Raw genomic sequence first — 21,792 nt, forward strand, 5'->3', positions numbered from 1 at the left:
ACTCAAAAAAAAAAAGGATGCACACAGATGCCATCTTGAAGAGGCTTGCACTGGATGAATCTAGGACAGTTCAAGCAACAAAATAATTTGGGACAGGAATGAATTATGAACTATTGAAAAAATAGGGACCTATGAGTCCACACTGATAATACACAGGTAATTAAATGGATGGATGAAGCAGAAGGGAGAGTGCTCATCAGTAAACATGGCGGGAGTTGATAGAATCAGAAAATCAGAATTTTGCAACCATCATAGTAAAAGTTGGCATGGGCAGGAGTTATTGATGAATGCTGATTCTGGGGGAAAGTTTGGTTAGGAGCAGGGTAGTTTTTTTTTTTTTAAGTTGGAGTCTCACTCTGTTGCCCAGACTGGAGTGCAGTGGCCGCTCCCAGCCACCGCAGTCTCGACTTGCTGGGCTCTGGCGATCCTTCCGCCTCAGCCTTCCAAGTAGCTGGAACTACAGGCGTGCGCTACCACACCTGGCTAATTTTTTGATTTATTGTAGAGATGAGGTCTCACCAAGTTGCCCAGGCGGGTCTCGAACCCTTGGGCTCAGGCAATCCACTCACCTCGGCCTCCCAAAGCGCGGGATTACAGGCTGAGCCACCGAGCCCGGCCAAGAGCAGGGTAGTTTAAAGTGTCTTCCCACAGTAGGCTTATTGGTTGCAAGAGGGAAGACTGTAGCTGCATAGTGGGGAAACAGCACCTTTTGCTAGAACAAACGTGGCCAATGAGGTGCAGGAGAGTATCATATGTTTCCAGATATGCTATCCTGAGGAGGACATGGCATCACTTACACAGTGTTCTGGCCGGGAACATAACTTCATTCTAAGTATGAAGAAACACACAAATCCCAAATGATGAATTTTATAACACACACACACACACACACACACACACACACACACACACACGACTGGCCAGTATATATATTTTAAATGTCAATTATAAAAAACAAACAGATTGTGGAATCATTCCAGACTAAAGAGACATGACAACTAAAATGCAATATGTGATCCTAGATTAGATCCTGTCTTCAAAGGAAAAAAAAAAGCAATAATAGACATTTTGGGATCAATTTTAAAAGCTGGAATATGGATGATATGAATATTGATAAAAGTTAATGTTTTGCGGGCATGTTGGCTCATGACTGTAATCCCAGCACTTTGGGAGGTCAAGGCGGGAGGCTTGCTTGAGCCCCAGAGCTCAAGACCAACCTGGGAAACATAGTGAGAACTTTTCTCTACAAAAGATTTTTTTTTTTTGAGTTGAAGTCTCACTCTGTTGCCCAGGCTGGAGTGCAGTGGCATGCTTGCTCATGGCTACCACAGCCTCGACCTGCTGGGTTTAGGCAGCCCTCCTGCCTCCACCTTACAAATTGCTGGAACCACAGGCACGTGCCACCATGCCTGGCTGATTTTTTTTTATTTATTGTAGAGATGAGGTCTTATCAAGTTGCCCAGACTAGTCTGGAACCCATGGGCTCAGGCAATTCTCTCACCTCAGCCTTCCAAAGTGCTGGGATTATAGGCGTGAGCCCCCATGCCTGGCTTCTACAAAAGATTTTAAAATTAGACAGGTATAGTGGCATGCATCTGTAGTCCCAGCTACTTGGGAGGCTGAGGTGGAAGGCTCACCTGAGCCCAGGAGGTCAAAGCTGCGGTGAGCCATGATTGTGCCACTGTCCTCCAGCCCAGGTGATAGAGTGAGATCACAGCTCATAAGAAAGTAAATAAATAAATAACTCTATTATTTCCATGTACTCTAGAGTGGATTCTCTTGTTAATTTTCTTTTCTTTTTTTCTTGAAAGGTTGCAAAAGGGCCAGACATGGTGGCTCATGCCTGTAATCCCAGCACTTTGGGAGGCAGAGGTTAGAGGTTTGCCTGAGTCCAGGGGTTTGAGATCAGACTAAGCAACTTGGTGAGAACTCATCTCTACAATAAATCAAGAAAAATTAGTCAGGTGTGTGGTGGCTTGCACCTGTAGTTCCAGCTACTTGGAAGGCTGAGGCGGAAGAATCGTCTGAGCCCAGCATGTCGAGGTTGTGGTATCCGTGAGCATGCTACTGCACTCCAACCTGGGCGACAGAGTGAGACTCCGACTCAAAACAAAATAAAAATAAAAGATACTTTATCAAAAGATCACAAAAGATTTTTTTTTTAGGTGAGAAAGCAGGATTTATTGAGAGGACAGAGAAGCTCCCACAGTGGGAAGGAACCCAAAAGGGTTGTCCTGCAAAAGATTTTTATCTGCAGAAATGAGTCTGTGTGTATGGAAGAATTCTGGTAGCTCAGAAAACATCCTCATCATGCTTAAAAGAAATCAGAATCAGCATCACTAAACTGCACAGGTCTTTGGGATAATCATGTCTAAAAAGAATCACCTCTAAATATTTAGGGAGGGTACATTTTCTGGGGCTCATTTTTCTTTCTTTCTTTCTTTTTTTTAACTTTATTTTATTTTATTTTTTGAGTTCGAGTCTCACTAGGTCACCCAGACTGGAGTGCTGGGCTCCAGCAATCCTTCCACCTCAGCCTTCCAAGTAGCCAGAATTACAGGCATGCGCTACCACGCCCGGCTGATTTTTTGATTTATTGTAGAGATGAGGTCTCGCCTGCCCAGGCGGGTCGCGAACCCACGGGCTCAGGCAATCCACTCACCCCAGCCTCCCAAAGGCGCGGGATTACAGGCTGAGCAACCGAGCCCGGCTACTTTATTTTCTTTTAAAGTTATGGGTTACAGTCAGGGTTAGGAACATAAGTAATCCATGTGCAGGTGAAGTCTGGGCCTCCAACTGGTCCTCACTTCCCCCGGTTTAGGATCGCAGGTACCCTTAATGTTGTTACGCGCCCCCCTTTCCGCCCTCCCCTGGCAGTGTCCCACAAATGCCAATCCCTTCCTTGTGCTATTGTGACTAATGTTCAGGTCCCACTTATGAGTGGAAACGAGGTATTCTGATCTTTGTTTCTGTGATAGATCGCTAAGAATGATTGTCTCTAATTCCAACCAATTTGTTGAAAAGTTCATGATTTTTGTCTTTCTTTATGGCTGCATAGTATTCAGTTGTGTATATGTACCACATTTTCTTTATCCAGTCTACATTTAATGGGCAGTAGGGTAGGGTTGGTTCCATGTTTTTGCTACTGTGAGTAGTATGGCAATGAACATGCATGTGCAGGTGTCTTTTTTTTGTTTTTTTGAGTTGGAGTCTCACTCTGTCATCCAGGCTGGAGGGCAGTGGCATGCTCCTAGCGACCACAGCCTCAACCCGCTGGGCTCAGGCGATCTTTCCACCTCAGCCTTCCAAGTAACTGGAACTACAGGCACATGCCACCATGTCCAGCTAACGTTTTGATTTATTGTAGAGATGAGGTCTCGCCAAGTTGCCCAGTCTGATCTCCAACCCATGGGCTCAGGCAATCCTCTCATCTTGGCCTCCCAAAGTGCTGGGATTATAGGCATGAGCCACTGCACCTGACCTAGGTATCTTTTTTATACAACGATTTGTGCTCCTCTGGGTATATTCCCAGGAGGGGGATTGCTTGTGGTATGGAAGGTCAATTTCTAGTTCCCTCCAGTATTGCCACACTATTTTCCATTGAGTTTGGACTAACTTGCACTCCCACCAACAGTGTAGACACATCCTCTTTTCTTGGCCTCTGTGCCAGCATCAATCGTTTTTTGATTTATTAATAATAGCCTTCCTTACCGGGGTAAGGTGGTATCTCAGTGTGGTTTTGATTTGCATTTCTCTGATGATTAGTGAGGCTAAGCATTTTTTCACGTATCTGTTGGCTGCTCATATGTCTTCTTTTGAATTCTCTTGTTTATTGAGCTTTTTGTCTTTCATGGTGCTAATTTTCATGATGAGCTTTGACATTTTAGCTTGCTGTCTTGTCTTTTGTGTGTGAGTTTCTTGCTCATGTGCGCGTCCTGGCTAGGGTTCATTGTAGAGAGCAGAAACTACCTTAAGGGTTATTTGCTTGTTATTAAGTGGCCTATCCTGTCACTTGGGGGCTGTTTTTTGCTTCCCCAGCCATTTAAAATATGTGGGGCTAATTTTGATTGTTACCGTGGCTGGGGAAGCTCCCAGCTAAATGTCCTACAATGAGTAGACCAAGCCTGAGCAACCAAGACTGCTTTTTCCTAGATGCTGGTCGTAACTCAGTTGAGAAACATTGCTTCAGGAGGGCCTTTTGGGTACAGCTCCCAGCCTCCAGAATTACACACCTCTCTTGGTGTCAACAAAACTGAGGCCACAACTGTCCCACGCTTTTGAAAACAGGAAGCTACTAACTGCAGAGCCCCAGTGCGGCAGCTGCAATTCACATTCAAAAAGCAGACTCCTTTCAGTCAGAGTCCTCCTTTGTCCTCTCGCAGGAGGCCCACCGCGATTCAGGATTCCCAGATATGCATTTGATTGACACAAGGGACACTAACTGCGAAGGAGTTTGGAATATGTCGTTTATTAGCATTCCAGCATAGTCAGACGTACCAGGGAAATGTTGTAACAGGCACTAAATATGCCAGTCCACTTTGGATTATAGCTTTTCCTTTCTTCCCACTATGGTCCTCTGTGTTGAGGGGGTTCGGTTGTGTCCAAAGTGTTTACGTTTGACACACAGTGGGGGATTTATTTATTACACCCAGAAGGCATGTTGCTATCTATCTATGTATCTATGTATCTATCTATCATCTATCTATAACACCTAGATGTCATGTTGCTGATCCTGGAGTCAGAATTTACAATTGACATACAGTGGGGGATTTTATTTATTTATTGAATCCAGAAGGTAGGTTGCTGATCCTGGAACCAGAATCTACATTTGACACATAGTAAGGGGTTATTTTATTTATTTGTTTGTTTATTATATCCAGAAGGCATGTTGCTGATCCTCGTACCAGAATTTGCATTTGACACTTGGTGGGGGGTGAGGGGGTTTATTTTATTTATTTGTTTGTCTTTTTTTTATTTGTTAATCCAGAAGGGCACGTTGTGGATCCTGTCTAGCCAGCTGCAGGCAAAGTCCCATTCAGCAGAGTGCCTCAAGGACTGGCTGGCCTGTGGAGCTCTTCACAGTCGCTCCAGGCAAGTGGCCCAGCTAGCGGTCATAGCCTCATACACCTGCCTGCATTAAAACATCCGGTGAGTTCTCCAGAGGAGCTGGGTTCCTGGTGGGGCCTGTTTTTGTCTTGTGGCCCACCAGATCTGTGGCTTCAGTCTCCAGTCATTATATTTCCATTTCCAGTTCAAGGAGCTGCTGATATTGTTTTCACTTTTGGCTTTTTATTTGTTTAAGACAGGGTCTCGCTTTTTTGCCCGGGTTGGAGTACAATGCAGCGTCCATCCTCCTACTTCAACATTCTGAGTAGCTGGGACTACAGGCTGGTATTCTGGTTTTTTTGAATGTGACTTGTCTTTTTAATACATATTAGCTGTCATTTTATCTGTTTGGAGTGAAGGGAGAATTTTCTCTTAAACTCACTCAATTATTTTGATGGAAGTGATCCTACAAAATTTGACTTTTTTTTTTTTTTTTGAGTTGGAGTCTCACTCTGTCGCCCAGACTGGAGTGCAGTGGCTGCTCCCGGCCACTGCAGCCTTGACCCACTAGGCTCCAGCGATCCTTCCACCTCAGCCTTCTGAGTAGCTGGAATTACAGGCACATGTGCCCGGTTGATTTTTTTATTTATTGTAGAGATGAGGTCTCGCCAAGTTGCCTAGGCAGGTCTCGAACCCACAGGCTCAGGCAATCCACTCACCTCAGCCTCCCAAAGCGCGGGATTATAGGCTGAGCCACCAATCCCGGCAACTTTTTTTTTTTTTAATAGAAAGAGATTATACTATATCCATGGAACTCACACTGATTTTTGTCACATGATGCATATATCTTGGAGGCTTTTGATAAGGGCACATGAAAATACGTCTTATTACAAAATTTTGGCCAGATGCAGTGGCTTTTGCCTATAGTTCCAACATTTTGGGAGGTAGAGGTGAGAGGATTGCCTGATTCCAGGGGTCTGACACCAGCCTGGGCAACTTGACAAAAAAAGGAAATTAGCCAGGCGTGGTAGCATGCGCCTGTTGTTCCAACTATTTGGAAAGCTAAGGTGGAAGGATAGCCTGAGCCCAGCAGGTTGAGGCTACGGTGGCCGTGAGCATGCCACTGCACTCCAGCCTGGGTGACAGAGTGAGACTCTGACTCAGAAAAAAAAAGTTCATTGCATTTTATTATATGATATGAATATATCATTAATTATTTGAGTAGTACTGGCTGATACTTCCTTTTCATTACAAACAGTGCTGCAATAAGTATACTTGGCAGACTTTTATGAATATGTCTGATCTATTTAAACCAAGTGCCAATTATTATATGTCAGTGTGTTCTTTAATTTAGGTTTTTTTGCTTAGATTATAGCAAAGAACTGCTTCAAAGATGTCAGTCAGAAGAGGTGCCAAGAAGACTGTTATTACTTGCCATACACACGCTTCATCTCACTCAACAAGTTGACAAAAATTAGTTTGTTGACCAGTGAAGTAGTAGCGAGAGGTAACAAAAGGAAAGCCTGCCGGGTGTAGTGGCTCACGCCTGTAATCCCAGCACTTTGAGAGGCTAAGGCAGGAGGATTGCTTGAGGGCAGGTGTTCAAGTCCAGCCTGGGCAACATAACAAGACCTCATCTCTACAAAAACAAAAACAAATTAGCCGGGCCTGGTGGCACATGCCTGTAGTCCCAGCTACACAGGAGGCTGAGGCAGAAGGATCTCCTGAGCCCAGGAGGTCGAGGCTGTGGTGAGCCGTGATTGTGCCACTACCTTCCAGCCTGAGCAACAGAGTGAGATCCTGACTCAAAAAAAGAGAGACGTCTGTGCCACTTTATTCCCAGGATGTAGCCAGTCTTTCTTGGCAATTAGCCACTCTTTCGCTCATGGACATCTTTTTCCCCTAAGTGGCCCTCATAACATCCATTAAATGGTACAGGGCACTCCAGAAGAACTACTTGGAAGACTAACACTACTATCTTCCAATGTTTGATGGCAGGCTGGGATTTTCATACTAGCTTGGGTTTTGAGTGTTTGAGACATGCCTTACATGGTATTGGTTCAATATTCTATCATACTTTTCACATTCCTGGGAAACAAGGCTGTGTACAATAGATATAATTTATTATTTTTATTATTTTGAATGGACGTTTCACTCTGTTGCCCAGAGTTTCACTCTGTTGCCCAGACTAGAGTGCAGTGGCATAATCAGCTCACCTCAGCCTCGACCTCCTAGGCTCAAGTGATCCTCCCTCCTCAGCCTCCCAAGTAGCTAGGACTACAGGTATATGCCCCATGCTTAGCTATTTAAAAATTTTTTTTGTAGAGACTGGATCTTGCTGTGTTTCCCAGGCTGGTCTCAAACTCCTGGCCTCAAGTGGTCTTCCTGCCTAGGCCTCCCAATGTGCTGGGATTACAGACACGAGCCACCATGCCCAGTCAGATGTTACTTCTTTACCAATTATATTTAATGTAAATACATGTATGACTTCAGGTTGTTTATATCTTAAGCACACAATAGGTGCTTACTAGTGATGAAGTAGTCTAATCACACACGTGTTTGTTTTTTTCAGCATGGTAGGCTCATGGCCTCATAAACATGCTTATAAGTTTAAGGTAACATGTTCACTTACAAATTGCTTCTTTTCACTTCATTCAACACATCATGGCAAATAATTCAAATAATTCAGAATGATAGACTATGCTATATTACTCTGAATTTATAGATCATATCACTGTGTAATTTATTTACAAATTACACTTATCACAGTGTCCTAAGACAAATTCCTAGCAGTGGGATTTTTAAATGAAAGGATTATATACATACTACATTTGGGTAATTAGTGCCAAATCGTCCTCCGGAAAGGTCATACTGATTCATCCTCTCTCCAAGAATTACACCATCATTTTTTTTTTGAGTCAGAGTCTCACTCTGTTGTCACCTAGGCTGGAGGGCAGTGTCACGCTCATGGCCACCACAGCCTCGACCTGCTGGGCCCAGGAAATACTTTCCGCTTCAGCCTTCCAGGTAGCTGGAACTACAGGCATGTGCCACTATGCCCGGCTAACTTTCTGATTTATTGTAGAGATGAGGTCTTGTCAAGTTGCGCAGGCTGGTCTGTGGGCTCAGACAATCTTCTCACTTTGGCCTCCAAAGTGATTATAGGCGTGAGCCACCAAAGGGATTATAGGCGTGAGCCACCGCACCCAGCCTACACTATCATTTTTTGAGGCTGTCTAATATTCCTCCGTGTAGATGTGCCATAATCAAAATGCTTCGAAAATGCTTGTTATTGTTATTGTTGCATTACTGGATATTTACACTTTTTTGCTAATCTTATTATATCATATTATTGGTGTTTTCTGAGCACTTTTTCCAAGTGTTAAGACCAAGGAAGAAGAATCACTGAGCCCAAGAGTTAGAGATCAGCCTGAGCAACGTGGTGAGACCTCGTCTCTTCCAAAAATACAAAAATTAACTGCTCATGGTGGCACGTACCTGTAGACCCAGCTACTTTGGGAGGGGAGGAGCTGAGGTGGGAGGATAACTTGAGCCTAGGAGGTAGAGGCTGTGGTGAGCCATGATCATGTCACTGCTTTCCAGCCTGCGTGACAGAGTGAGACCTTGTCCAAAAAAAAAAAAAAAAAAAAAAGGAATGTTGGCCGGGTGCGGTGGCTCAAGCCTGTAATTCCAGCACTTTGGGAGGCCAAGGTGAGGAGATTGCCTGAGCCCACAGGTTCAATAATAGCCTGGACAACTTGGCGAGACTTCATCTCCACAATACATCAAAAAATTAGCTGGGGCTGGGCGCAGTGGCTCACACCTATAATCTCAGCACTTTGGGAGGCTGAGGTGAGAGGACTGCCTGAGTCCACAGGTTCAAGACTAGCCTGGGGAACTTGGCGAGACCTCATCTCTACAAATAAATCAAGAAAAATTAGCTGGGCATGGTGGCACATGCCTGTAGTTCCAGCTACTTGGAAGACTGAGACAGAACGATCGCCTGAGCCTGGTTGGTCAAGGCTGTGGTGGCCGTGAGTTTGCCACTGCCCGCCAGTCTGGGCGACAGAGGGAGATTGACTCAAAAAAAAAAAAAAAAAAAATAGCCGGGCTTCGTAGCATGTGCCTGTAGTTCCGACTACTTGGAAGGCTGAGGCAGAAGGATCACCGGAGCCCAGCAGGTCGTCGCTGGGGTGTCCATGAGCATGCAACTGCACTCTGGCCTGGGTGATGGAGTGAGACTCAAAACAATAAAATAAAAAGAATGTCTTTGATGAAGCAGTGTAACAATTAATTTTATTAAATCTCAGCCCTTGAATGAACATTGAAAATTCTGTGTGACAATGGGAAGTATGCATCAAATGCTTTTGCTGCCTACCAAAGTAGGATTATTTGTGTTATTTAGATGCACATTAAACTAGCCAATTTTTTTTCCCCAGAGAACACTATTTTTATTTAAAGTATGAGGAAATATATTTATTGAATCTTGGGTATTTGGCAGGCATTTTTACAGGAATGAACAAAGTAAGCCTGTCACTTCAAGAAAAACAACAATATTTGTTGCCAATGAGAAAACTGGAGGTTTTATCAACCGGATTTTTTTTTTGAGTTGAAGTCTCAATCTGTTGCCCAGACTGCAGTGCAGTGGCATACTCCTGCCACGGCAGTCTCGACCTGCTGGGCTCCGGCGATCCTTCCACCTCAACCTTCCAAGTAGCTGGAACTACAGGTGCGTGCTACCATGCCCAGCTAATTTGTTTTGATTTATTGCAGAGACGAGGTCTTGCCAAGTTGCCTGGGTGGGTCTCGAATCAATGGGCTCAGGCAATCCACTCACCTCAGCCCCCCAAAAGTTCTGGGATTACAGGCTGAGCCACTGAGCCCAGCCATGAACCTAATTTTTTAAGTGGTGTATAGATCAATGTGTCCCATTAGAAGATCTGCCAAACAGAGTGAACCAATGTTTTCCATGTGATCAAATCATGATGGAACAAAACTATGCATGGGAAGAAAATCCAATCAAAGTGCAAGATAGATTTTAATATAACAGTTCTAAACACCCACGTGAGAAGCATCACCTCCAGATTAGAATTAGAGAGCCTTGTCTTGGATACCAGAGCGGCCTGAACCGCAAACTACTCCCAGGACATGCACTCTAAACGGGGAAGGAAAAGCATGGTTGGGAGCCCTAAGTGGGTTTTTGCAGGCACAGCCTGGCAAGTGCATGTCTGGTCCACCAATAATCCTGCCAGTCTCAGTGCTTCTTAACATGCACTGCAATCCTTGTTGGGAGTTCTGTGTTGTTGTCAGTACCGCCCTCATCAGACAAGGGTACCATCCCATTACAGGCTGTCTCCACGTCCTTTTTTCAGTTGCTATATGAACTGGGTGTTGCATCATTCAAAAGTTTCATTCAGCCGGGCTCGGTGGCTCAGCCTGTAATCCCGCGCCTTTGGGAGGCTGAGGTGAGTGGATTGCCTGAGCCTGCAGGTTCCAGACCCGCCTGGGCAGGCGATACCTCATCTCTACAATAAATCAAAAATTAGCCCGGCGTGGTAGTGCGTGCCTGTAGTTCCAGTTACTTGGAAGGCTGAGGCGGAAGGATCGCCAGAGCCCAGTGGGTCGAGGCTGCGGTGGCCGGGAGCGGTCACTGCAATCCAGTCTGGGCGACAGAGTGGGACTCCAACCCAAAAAAAAAAAAGTTTCATTCAAAGGATGACAAGGTGCATGTATTCCATGAGAGTATGCCCCATTGTCATGTTGCTTGGGCAGCGAAGGTCAAAGTAGAATCCCATTGATACGGATTTTTCAGGTCACCTGGGCTTCAGGAGTATCAACTCAATGGGACGGACGGCCAAGCCCCGGAGAGGGTCAGCTTGAGGGGCTGGCAGGCCTAGCACCAAAAGTGTTGGCACTAATGGACTGGCAAGTCAAGCCCTGAGAGTGTTGCAGCCCCCAGAAGCATCTCAGCTGTGGAATTTTGCCTTCTTCCAGCAGCTCTCCCAGTTCTGCAGCTTCGGCTCCATCGGCTGGGGGGTGCACGACTCTTTCACTCCAACGATCTTCTGCAGATCTGCAGCTCTTCAGTTCGGGATTCTTGTCTCCTGCCCAGGAGGAATGAGGAACACTGACAGCTAGACAGTGAAAAAGCAGGATTTATGGAGAGGACAGAAAAGCTCTCACAGTGGGAGAGGACCTAAGGCGGTTGTTGATTTGGAGCTGAGATCTGGTGTTTAATAGCCCTAAGACCCAGGCGATTTGCTACCACTAGCTGTGAGCTGATTGGTCGGCACTAGCTGTGCTGATTGGTCAGTACTAAGGACCAATCAGCAGGAGGTCGGGATCTAATGGTGAGTTGATTGGTCGGCACTTGGCAGCGAGCTGGTTGGTTGTTTTTCTATTCCAGCAGTGAGTAAGTAAGCTCTAGCTTAAGTGGCTCTGAGGGAGTTTGTTTACCAATGCGAGTATATCAGCCTGCAGGGCTGTGGCAACATTGTTACAGGGGGACCCACCCTGTCTGGCTGCCTAACCTTTCTCTATCTCCTCTCTCACCATGGGATATCCAAAAGTATGACATAACTTCCTCTCAAGGGTGGCCATGTTAGAACCAGCATAGACATGAGTGACATGTATCTGTCCCTTCCAGGCAGCAAGCTCTTGTCCCCACACAGGGAGTCCTTTAACGATCCAGTCACTGAGTTGCCACTCTCCAGACCAGACGACCGGGTTGTTGGCAGTGGCCCCTGAGTCTGTGAATTGTAGAAACATACAGTGGGGGATGGTCTGCTTGGCCGTCACTGCTACATGGAGTTTGATCCTTTGGGTGGAATGTCTGTATCCAGGTTCGGTCAAAAGATGTCTATCTACTGGCCAGATGGCAGCATTAGCCTAGTGGACCCAGTCTGTCTTGGGCTACAGATAGTAAGAGGAGGAGCCAAAGCATCCCTTATGGGTCATTAAGTCACATCTGGCAAGTTAGTCATTTGTTCATGAAGCTACTGGTCCCTTGGGGCCCTGGCTGGGCCCAATCTTGAATGTATCACATTCTTTGCTAATCAGGCTCAGTTGAACCAGTCTCATTGTATTGGTGGGTTTTCTAAGCATCCAAGTGAGAACTGGCAGTTCAAGTGACAGCATCACATATGGCTGTGGCTGTAGGTGTTCCGTTTTCACCAGGGTCCCACTGTAAGCAAGGAGTTGCCATTTAAAACAGCTGTATCTCTGTTGGGCCAGTGACTCACGCCAGTAATCCCAGCACTTTGGGAGGCTGAGGCAGGAGGATTGCTTGAGCCTAGGAGTTTAAGACCAGCCTGGGCAACATAGCAAGACCTTGTTTCAGCTGGGCATGGCTGCTCATGCCTATCATCCCAGCTCTTTGGGAGGCTGAAGTGAGAGGACTGTCTGAGCTCACAGGTTCGAGACCAGCCTGGGCAACTTGGCGAGACCTCATCTCTACAATAAATAAAAAAATTAGCTGGGTGTGGTGGCGCATGCCTGTAGTTCCAGCTTCTTGGAAGGCTGAGGTGGAAGGATTACCTAAACCCAGCAGGTCAAGGCTGCGATGGCCCTGAATGTGCCACTCAGCCTGGGTGACAGAGTGTGACTCCAACTCAAAAAAATAAAAAGGACCTCGTTTCTACAAAATATGAAAAGAAAAAAAAAAAAACAACAGACATGGCGGTGTGCACCTGTAATTTCAGCTACTTGGGAGGATGAGGAGAAAGGATTGCTTGAGTCCAGCAGGTGGAGGCTGTGGTGGCCATGAGTGTGCTACCGCACTCCAGCCTGGGCAACAGAGTGAGACTCTGACTCAAAAAAAAAAAAAAAAAAAAGAAGGAAGGAGAAAGAAGGAAAGAAAGGAAGGAAGGAAGGAAAGAAGGAAGGAAGGAAGGAAGGAAGAAAAGAAAGAAAAGGTTATATCCCATATTGCTTCAGGCAAGCTACGTGTCCAAAATCTAAGAGGGTGGTACATGCAGTGGTAGTTTCCTGTTGCCACAGACTCCAGTCAGCCTGCATGGAACACCTGTAATTTTAAAGGCAGTGCCTGGGTCATGGCTTATTAAATGGCTTCCAAGGCTCACTGGCCGCAAAGGGCCTTGTTCAGGCTGGAGGCTTTTTTTTTTTTGAGTTGGAGTCTCACTCTGTCACCCAGACTGGAGTGCAGCGGTCGCTTCCGGCCACTGCAGCCTCGACCTGATGATCCTTCCGAGTAGCTGGAACTACAGGTGTGCGCTACCATGCCCGGCTAATTTTTGATTGATTGTAGAGAGGAGGTCTCGTCAAGTTGCCCAGGCAGGTCTCGAACCCGCGGGCTCAGGAAATCCACTCGCCTCGGCCTCCCAAAGCGCTGGGATTACAGGCTGAGCCACTGAGCCTGAGCAGCTTTTTTTTTTTTTAAAGAAAAGGACTCGCTCTGTCACCTAGGCTGGGGTGCAGTGGCACAATCATGGCTCACTACAGCTTCAACCTAGGCTCGGATGATCCTTCCGCTTTAGTTTCCCATGCCTGGCTAGTTTTTTCTTAATTTTTTAATAGAGACAAGTTCTCACTATGTTACCCAAGCTGGTCTCCAACTCCTGGGCTCAAATGACCCTTCCGCCTTGGCCTCCCAAAGTGCTAGAATTATTGCGCTTCACCAAGGTTGGTGGCTTTGATGGTCACCTTGACTACTAGGGCCAAAAGAACATCCAAGTGGGGTACATGCTATCATTCATGCCCAAAGAGGTCTACCAGCCGTTAGGTCTTCTTTTTATCAGTGGGTGCTGCCAGGGTTAAACATTTTTGCTTGATTGCATCTGGGACACTTTTTTTTTAATGTCAAGATTTTATTTATAAAGTTTTTTTTGTTGTTGTAGAAAAAGTAAAAATTCTGTTACAATTGTGGTGTAACCAGTAGCTACAGACAGTTGACTCACCAATCACAACATTCACACTACAGAAACAGAAACTACATAGAAACCTTACAACGCTTACAATTTTGTTGGGGTGAAGTTCCTAAACTTAGTGGTGGATTACCAAGAAGAACTATATGGAGCAGGATGTCATGGGAAATATTCTTTGGCTCTTTGGGTGAGTGAGTGTCCTGGGGTTTGTGTCATAGCTGTCTTTTTTTTCTTTTTTTTTAAAGAGGTTACCAAACCCATGAGCAATCCAACCAAGATGGAATGCTTCTTTTTGTATCATTTGGAGTCTTAATCAACTTTCCTTCATCATCTGTTTTTTTCTTACCGGGATACCTTTTTTGGCACAAGTTGGCCTTGACATTCTGCCTCTTACAGTCTATTGTTAGTTTCCATGCCTGGATGACCTTTTTTGACCAGCCAAGCTGGGCTGTTGCATCACGATAGGGTAGTTTGTAAGCAAGGCTTGAACTAGCCAAGTGATATTCTGATCTCCTTTTAGGATGCAGTACTGCTTTTGTTGAATAATCCATTGGGGCTTGGCTGGCTCAGGAGGCAGGTAGGAGTAGATATGTCCCACTGTTATGGCTAGAATTGTCAGCTGTGATGGGGCACAGCCCCTCAGGAAGTGGTGATGTTTTATGCCACAAACCGTCAAAATGGCAATGCCTACAATGCACTCAGTGGTAAGAATCACCAACAGTGGCACCCAAAAAGTTCTGAGGGGCTCCATTTACAAGCACCACGTGCAGATAAACACTAGGGCTGCTGTGTTAATCTGAAAGCTTCTTGATATCTTCAGTTTAATTGTTTTCCCTGCGGGAACCTGGGAATATTATCATGTGGGCTCAGGTATCCAAGAACCCCCAAAAAGTCTGAATTCTCTTTCTCTCCCCCTTTTGTCTTGACAGGAGTATAGGGCTATTGGGTTCTGGTGGGGACCCAGAGGCCTTGTCTCCATTCTTTTTTTTTTTTTTTTTTTTTTTTTTTTTTTTGAGTAGGAGTCTCACTCTGTTACCCAGACTGGAGTGCAGTGGCATGCTCATGGCCACCACAGGGCCCAACCAGCTGAGCTCAGGCAATCCTTCTGCCTCAGCCTTCCCAGTAGCTGGAACTATAGGTGCATGCCACCACGCCTGACTAATTTTTTGATTTATTATAGAGACGAGATCTCACCAAGTTGCCTAGGCTGGTCTCCAACACATGGGCTCAGGCAATTCTCTCATCTCCTCCTCCCAAAGTGCTGGGATTATAGGTACAAGCCCCTGTGCCCAGCTTGTCTCCATTCTTCTGTGTTTTTTTTTTGAGTTGGAGTCTCACTCTGTCGCTGAGGATGGAGTGCAGTGGCATGCTCACAGCCACTGCAGCCTCGACCTGCTGGGCTGAGGTGATCCTTTTGCCTCAGCCTTCCAAGAAGCTGGAACCACAGGCATGTGCCATGATGCCCGGATGATTTTTTTGATTTATTGTAGAGATGAGGTTTTGCCATGTTGCTCATGCTGGTCTTGAACTCCTGAGTTCAGATAATCCTCTCACCTCCACCTCCCAAAGTGCTGGGATTATAGGCATGAGCCACCGTGCCTGGCTTAATTCGAGGATCTTGCATGGTGTTCCCGTCTCCACATTGCTTTCTCCCTGCCTCGATTCATTCAGCCAGTGCACTCACCAATCACCCTCCTTTCCCCATAAATCATCCACCTGCATGTCCAGGCCCTTGCCCCCAGCAGATGTCTTCACCCTGACCCAGGCACTGGGAGTATCACCCCTCCCACTTCAACAACAAGCCATGGTTCTGTCAACAAGGACCCTGCTCACTGTGCCAATTTTGTGAGGCAGGCTTCCCATACACCACTGATCAACTTGTATGAGTCTGGTGATGAGGCAGGGAGCCCCTCCCCCAAGTCTTATAAGATAACAGCCTTCCCAGAATAATGAAAGAGTTCTTCTAGCACCATAAGATAAGAACTTTCTTGGATGATACATATTAGAAAGAAATGTGGCCCCAATCTGTAATGCGCAAGTGTAACTCTGCTATAATCTTGAGCTATGAAATACCCAATTAACCAGTATGTTACTAATAAGCAAGCCTTATCAGGGAACAAGGAAACTAAAAATGTATAAAAGGCAATGCCCCTCCCGCGCTCGGGGCTCAGTCTTTGGAAGCGAATCCACTGAGTCGGTGCAGGCATAAATAAGTGCTGTTTCCTGGCAAAGTAGCCTCGGTGTCCTGTCTCTCTCTGTAGAGATTCCCGCTACAGTGAGGCAGAACACACACACACAGCACATCACGTACGCAAAGCAGGTGTATGACTAGGCAGCGAGGAGCAACAGAAGCCTAGGATCCATTGTGAGCCTGTATCCCAAGGTTCAGGCAAGATGCTTGGGGCAGATACAGTCCCCATAGCTGAGGGACTGGAAAGGCAGCGCTCTCTGGGTTATATATATCTCAGGGGTCATGTAACTTACTGGCAAAGATTTGAAGGATGTCTTGCTTCCAAGGGCGAGAGGAACAAACCCCAGGCATTCCAGACGTTCTTCTCTGTCTCAAGGTGTTCAATTTCATAGCAAGAACAGGATCAAGGCCAGGAAAGTTTCAAGAGACTCCTCCCTATCCCAGGTTGTTGCATTTCTAGAACATTCTACAGTTATTTTTAAGAATTACAAACAAGAAAAGGGAGAGAACTGAATGGATTCAAGGCCACCCAGAGAACTGCCCTGCACATTTAAAAAAAATCATATAGTCCAATGTGTTAGTTTTTAATTTCATGGGTCATATTTTAATATTGTATTTAAGAATTCTCTGCCTAAACCAAGGCATGAAGAACTTTTCCTTAGAAGTTTTTGTTTTCGCTTTTACTTTCAGGTCTGTGATCCATTTTGTGTTTGTTTCTGTGAGTGACAGGGTCTATATTTTGCTCATGAACATCCAATTGTCTTAGCACCATTTGTCGATAAGACTATCCTTTCCCCCATTGAATTGTCTTGGGTCCTTTGTCAGAAATCAATTGACCATAAGGGTAAAAGTTTATCTCCGGACTGTTTCAAATGTATTTCATCGATCTGCATGCCTAGTTTTACCCATTACCATAATCTTTGATCATTGACACTTTATACTAAGTTGTAAAGGATGGGGTAAATCCTCTGAATTTTTTCTTCTTTTTCTTTATTATTATTATTTTATTTTAAAGATATGGGGCACAAATTGGGATTAGGTACATAAGTGGTCAACATGCAGGTAAAGTTTGGGCCTCCCATTTATTTGTCCTCACTTCACCAGGTTCAGGATCAAAATTAATTTGGCTATTATGGGGCCCTTACCTTTCTGTATAAATTTTAGGGTAAGCTTGTCAATTTTTGCAAAAATTTGGGATTTTGTTATGGATTACATTGAATCTATATATCAATCTGAGGAGACCTGTAATCTTAAAAATATTGACTCCTTTAAGAGAATGAGAAGACAAACCACACTCTGGGAGACAATATTTGCAAAAGACATGTCTGATAAAGGACTGGCATCCAAAATATACAAAGAACACTTAAAAGTCAACAATAAGAAAACAAACAACCCAATTAAAAACTGGGCAAAAATACTTACCTGGCAGGGGAGATATCATGATCACGAAGGTGGTTTTCCCAGGGCGAGGCTTACCCATTGCACTCTGGATGTGCTAACCCCTGCGATTTCCCCAAATGTGGGAAACTCGACTGCATAATTTGTGGTAGTGGGGGACTGCGTTCACGCTCTCCCCTAAAAAAAAAAAACTGGGCAAAAGACCTAAACAGATACCTCACCAAAGAAGATATTCAGATGACAAGTCAACATGAAAAGATGTGTCATATCATATACCTTTAGGGAACTGCAGATTAAAACAACAATGAGATATTTCCATACACCCGCTGGAAGTGCCCAAATCCAAAACACGGACAACACCAAATGCTGGCAAGGGTATGGACCAACAGGAATTCTCATTCAGTGTTGGTGGGAATGCCGAATAGTGGAGCCACTTTGGAAGACAAGTGTGGCAATTTCTTACCAAACTAAACATACTCTTCCCATATGATCCTTTCCCCCATTGAATTGTCTTGGGTCCTTTGTCAGAAATCAGTTGACCATAAGGGTAAAAGTTTATCTCAAGGTGTTCAATTCCATAGGAAGAACACAAAAACCTTCACGTGAGTGTTTGTAGTAGCTTTATCTGTAATTGCCAAAACATGGAAGCAACCAAAATGTTCTTCTGTAGGTGAATGGATAAATACACTATAGTCATTCAGATAGTGGAATATTCTTTCATTATTGTCTATGTGTTCTAATTACATTATGATTTCTACTTTGAACCATGAAGTTTTTAGAAATTCCTTTTCCTCCCAAACATTTGCATTTATTCTAGTTAGCTCTTTATTGCTGATTTTTGGCTTAACTACACTGTGATCAGAGAACTAGTTTTATTTGATTTGAGTCTTTTTAAATTTTTTGAGACTTGTTGTACGGTCCAGTATATGTCAGTTTCTGTGAATCTTTCTTTTTTTGAGTTGGAGTCTTACTCTGTCACCCAGGCTGGAGTGCAGTTGCACGCTCATGGCCACCGCAGCCTGGACCTGCTGGGCTCAGGTGATCCTTCCACCTCAGCCTTCCAAGTAGCTGGGACTATAGGTGTGTGCCACCACACCCAGCTTATTTTTTGTTTTGTTTTGTTTTTTGTAGAGATGAGGTCGCACCAAGTTGCCCAGGCTGGTTTGGAACTCATGGGCTCAGGCAATTCTCTCACCTTGCCCTGCCAAAGTGCTAGGATTATAGGTGTGAGCTACTGCCCAGCCAAATCTTATTTATGTTGGAAAAGATTGATTACTCTATTGTTAGATATTATGCTTTCTGTATGCCGCTTGGGTCATTTTTTTTTTTTTGAGTTGGATCTCACTCTGTTACCTAGGCTAGAGTGCAGTGGCATGTTTCTGGCCACCACATCCTCGACCTGCTGGGCTCAGGCGATCCTTCTGCCTCGGCCTTCCAAGCAGCTGAAACTGCAGGCGTGCACTACCACGCCCAGCTAATTTTTTGATTTGTTGTAGAGATGAGGTCTCACCATGTTGCCCAAGCTGGTCTCAAACCCACAGGCTCAGGCAATTCTCTTGCCTCAGCCTCCCAAAGTGCTGGGATTATAGGTGAGCCACCGTGCCCGGCTGAGGTCATCATTGTTAATCACGGTATTCAAAATTTTATATACTTGCTGATTTATATGTCTCCCACTATAATAAACTATGCACTTGCGTATTTACCTAATTATTCTGTCACTTGCCACTTTATGTATCTTGGAGTTACTTATTTATTCAATAGATATTACTGCTTCTCGGTCTTTTGGCTAAGATCAGATGTAGTATCTGTTCTCCTCAGTTTAATATCTGATACATCCTCTATTCAAGGACAATATGTTAAATGGATTTTTGGAGCAGGGAGTTGGAAAAGGAGCTTGCCCCATCCACTCCATGCATTGATCTGGTATTGCAGTACCTCTAGGCCCAGTGCACCCCTTGAAAGAATAAAAATAAGTAAGTAAATAAATATTTATTGAGTGTTTTCTATGTGCTACATGCTGTTCTACTTGCTGAGGGACACAGCAGTGAAGCAGACAGGTGGAAATTCCTGTTATAGTTGAAAGAGTCAGACTAAAAGCAAGATAAATACAAAATTGCATAGTTTTGAAACTAACTTCCTCAAAAATGAAATCTTTGAACATTAAAAAGTAGCCTTCTTTATAGTTAATCATTTTATTTTATTTTATCTTGTTTTATTTTATTTTATTTTATTTTGAGTTGGAGTCTCACTCTGTCATCCAGACTGGAGTGCAGTGGCTGCTCCCGGCCACCACAGCCTCGACCTGCTGGGCTCCGGTGATCCTTCCGCCTCAGCCTTCCAAGTGGCTGGAACTACAGGCGCGCTACACACCCGACTAATTTTTTGATTTACTGTAGAGATGAGGTCTTGTCAAGTTGCCCAGGCGGGTCTTAAACCCGCAGGCTCAGGCAATCCACTCACCTCAGCCTCCCAAAGCGTGATATTACAGGCTGAGCCACCGAGCCCAGCTATTCATTTTATTTTTATTTATTTCTTTCTTTTGAGTTGGTGTCTCACTCTGTTGCCCAGACTGGAGTGCAGTGGCCGCTCCCAGCCACTGCAGCCTTGACCTGCTGGGCTCTGGTGATCCTCCCGCCTCAGCCTTCCAAGTAGCCGGAACTACAGGCGCACACTACCACGCCTGGCTAATTGCTGATTTATTGTAGAGATGAGATCTCGCCAAGTTGCCTGGGTGAGTCTTGAACTGGCGAGCTCTAACAATCCACTTGACAAGGCCTCCCAAAGTGCTGGGATTACAGGCTGAGCCACCGAGCCCAGCCTGTAGTTAATCATTTTAATGTCAACATGAATTTATTCAATGTTAATATTGTAACAGCTGGTCTTAGTTCATTTTGCACTGAGATAAAAGGAATATCTGAGGCTGGGTAATTTATAATGGACATTTATTTATTTGGCTCGTGGTTCTGATGGCTAAAAAAGTAGAAGACTGGACATCTGCAACTGGTGAAAGCCTCAAGATGTTTCCAGTCATGGCAGAAGGGGAAGGGAAGCCAGCGTGTGCAGAGATCATATGGCAAGAGGGGAAGAGGGCAGAGAGAGGGAGAACCGGTGCTAGGCTGTTTTGATCAACCAGCTCTTTCAGGAACTGACAGAGCGAGAACTCACTCACTCCACCTCCCATCCCCCCTCCCCTGCCCCACATTAACCTATTCATAAGGAATCTTCCCCCATGAACCAATCACCTTCCATGATGCCTCATCTCCCAGCACTGCCACACTGGGGATCCAGTTTCAACATGAGATCTGTTGGGGACAAGCAAACCAAACTTTAGTGCCACTCGTATTGAGTTACGATTTTAAAAAATATCTCCCCATCTTTTTCCTTTCGACTTTCTGTATACCTTTATTTTCAGTATGTTTTCTAGATAGTATATAATTTTGTGCTTTGTTTTTCTCATTTTTAAAAAAACATAGAAGGCCAGGTGTGGTGGCTCATGCCTATAATCCCAGCACTTTGGGAGGCTGACGTGAGATGATTGCCTGAGTCCATGAGTTCGAGACCAACCTGGGCAACTTGGTGAGACCTCATCTCTACAGTAAATCAAAAAATTAGCCCGGCATGGTGACGTGTACCTGTAGTTCCTGCTACATGGAAGGCTGAGGCGGAAGGATCGCCTGAACCCAGCAGGTCGAGGCTGCAGTGGCTGTGAGCGTGCCACTGCACTCCAGCCCAAGCAATGGAGTGAGACTCCAACTAAAAAATAAATAAATACATAGATAAGCAAATAAATAAATAAAAGTAGAAGTATTATCAAGATGTCATTCACATAAGCTGGGTGTGGTGGCATGCACCTACAGTCCCAGTTACTTGGCAAGCAGAGATGGGAGCATCCTTTGAACCCAAGCGTTTGAGGCTGCAGTGAGCTATGATTATGCCACTTCACTCCAACCTGGGTAACAATGTGAGACTCAGTCTCTAAAAACCCATAAAATAAAAGATGTATTTCACATATCACACAATTCACTCATTTAAAGTGCCTATTCAATGGTTTTTAATATATTCACAGAGCTGTGCACCACAATCAGTTTTAGAACATTTTCACTCCAAAAGAAACACTATACGCACTAGCAGTCACTCTCCCATTTCCCAACTTTCTGTGACACCCTCCAGCCCCATGAGAGAGGAGAAAGCTAGGAGACTGGCTAGGCAGATAGAGGGGGAGGGTCTGGAGGAGAAGTAACACCTTTGGGAACGCCCTTGTACTGCCCCTGTGAT

General features: G+C 45.0%; 1 protein-coding gene across 1 annotated transcript in view; it reads right to left on the minus strand.

The window, feature by feature from the left end:
- The window catches only part of B4GALNT1 (beta-1,4-N-acetyl-galactosaminyltransferase 1), a gene marked incomplete at its 5' end in the record, with an annotated part of 39,706 nt that extends 18,226 nt beyond the window's left edge, over positions 1-21,480 (minus strand). Inside the window, 2 exon segments of the mRNA XM_021713804.1 lie at positions 12,258-12,359; positions 21,433-21,480. Coding sequence (XP_021569479.1) covers positions 12,258-12,359; positions 21,433-21,480 — 150 coding nt within the window.
- Positions 21,481-21,792: the final 312 nt, after the last annotated feature.

Source organism: Carlito syrichta, unplaced genomic scaffold (genome assembly GCF_000164805.1).
Source record: "Carlito syrichta isolate Samal-C Ts95f unplaced genomic scaffold, Tarsius_syrichta-2.0.1 Scaffold304744, whole genome shotgun sequence".
Classification (NCBI taxonomy): Eukaryota; Metazoa; Chordata; class Mammalia; order Primates; family Tarsiidae; genus Carlito; species Carlito syrichta.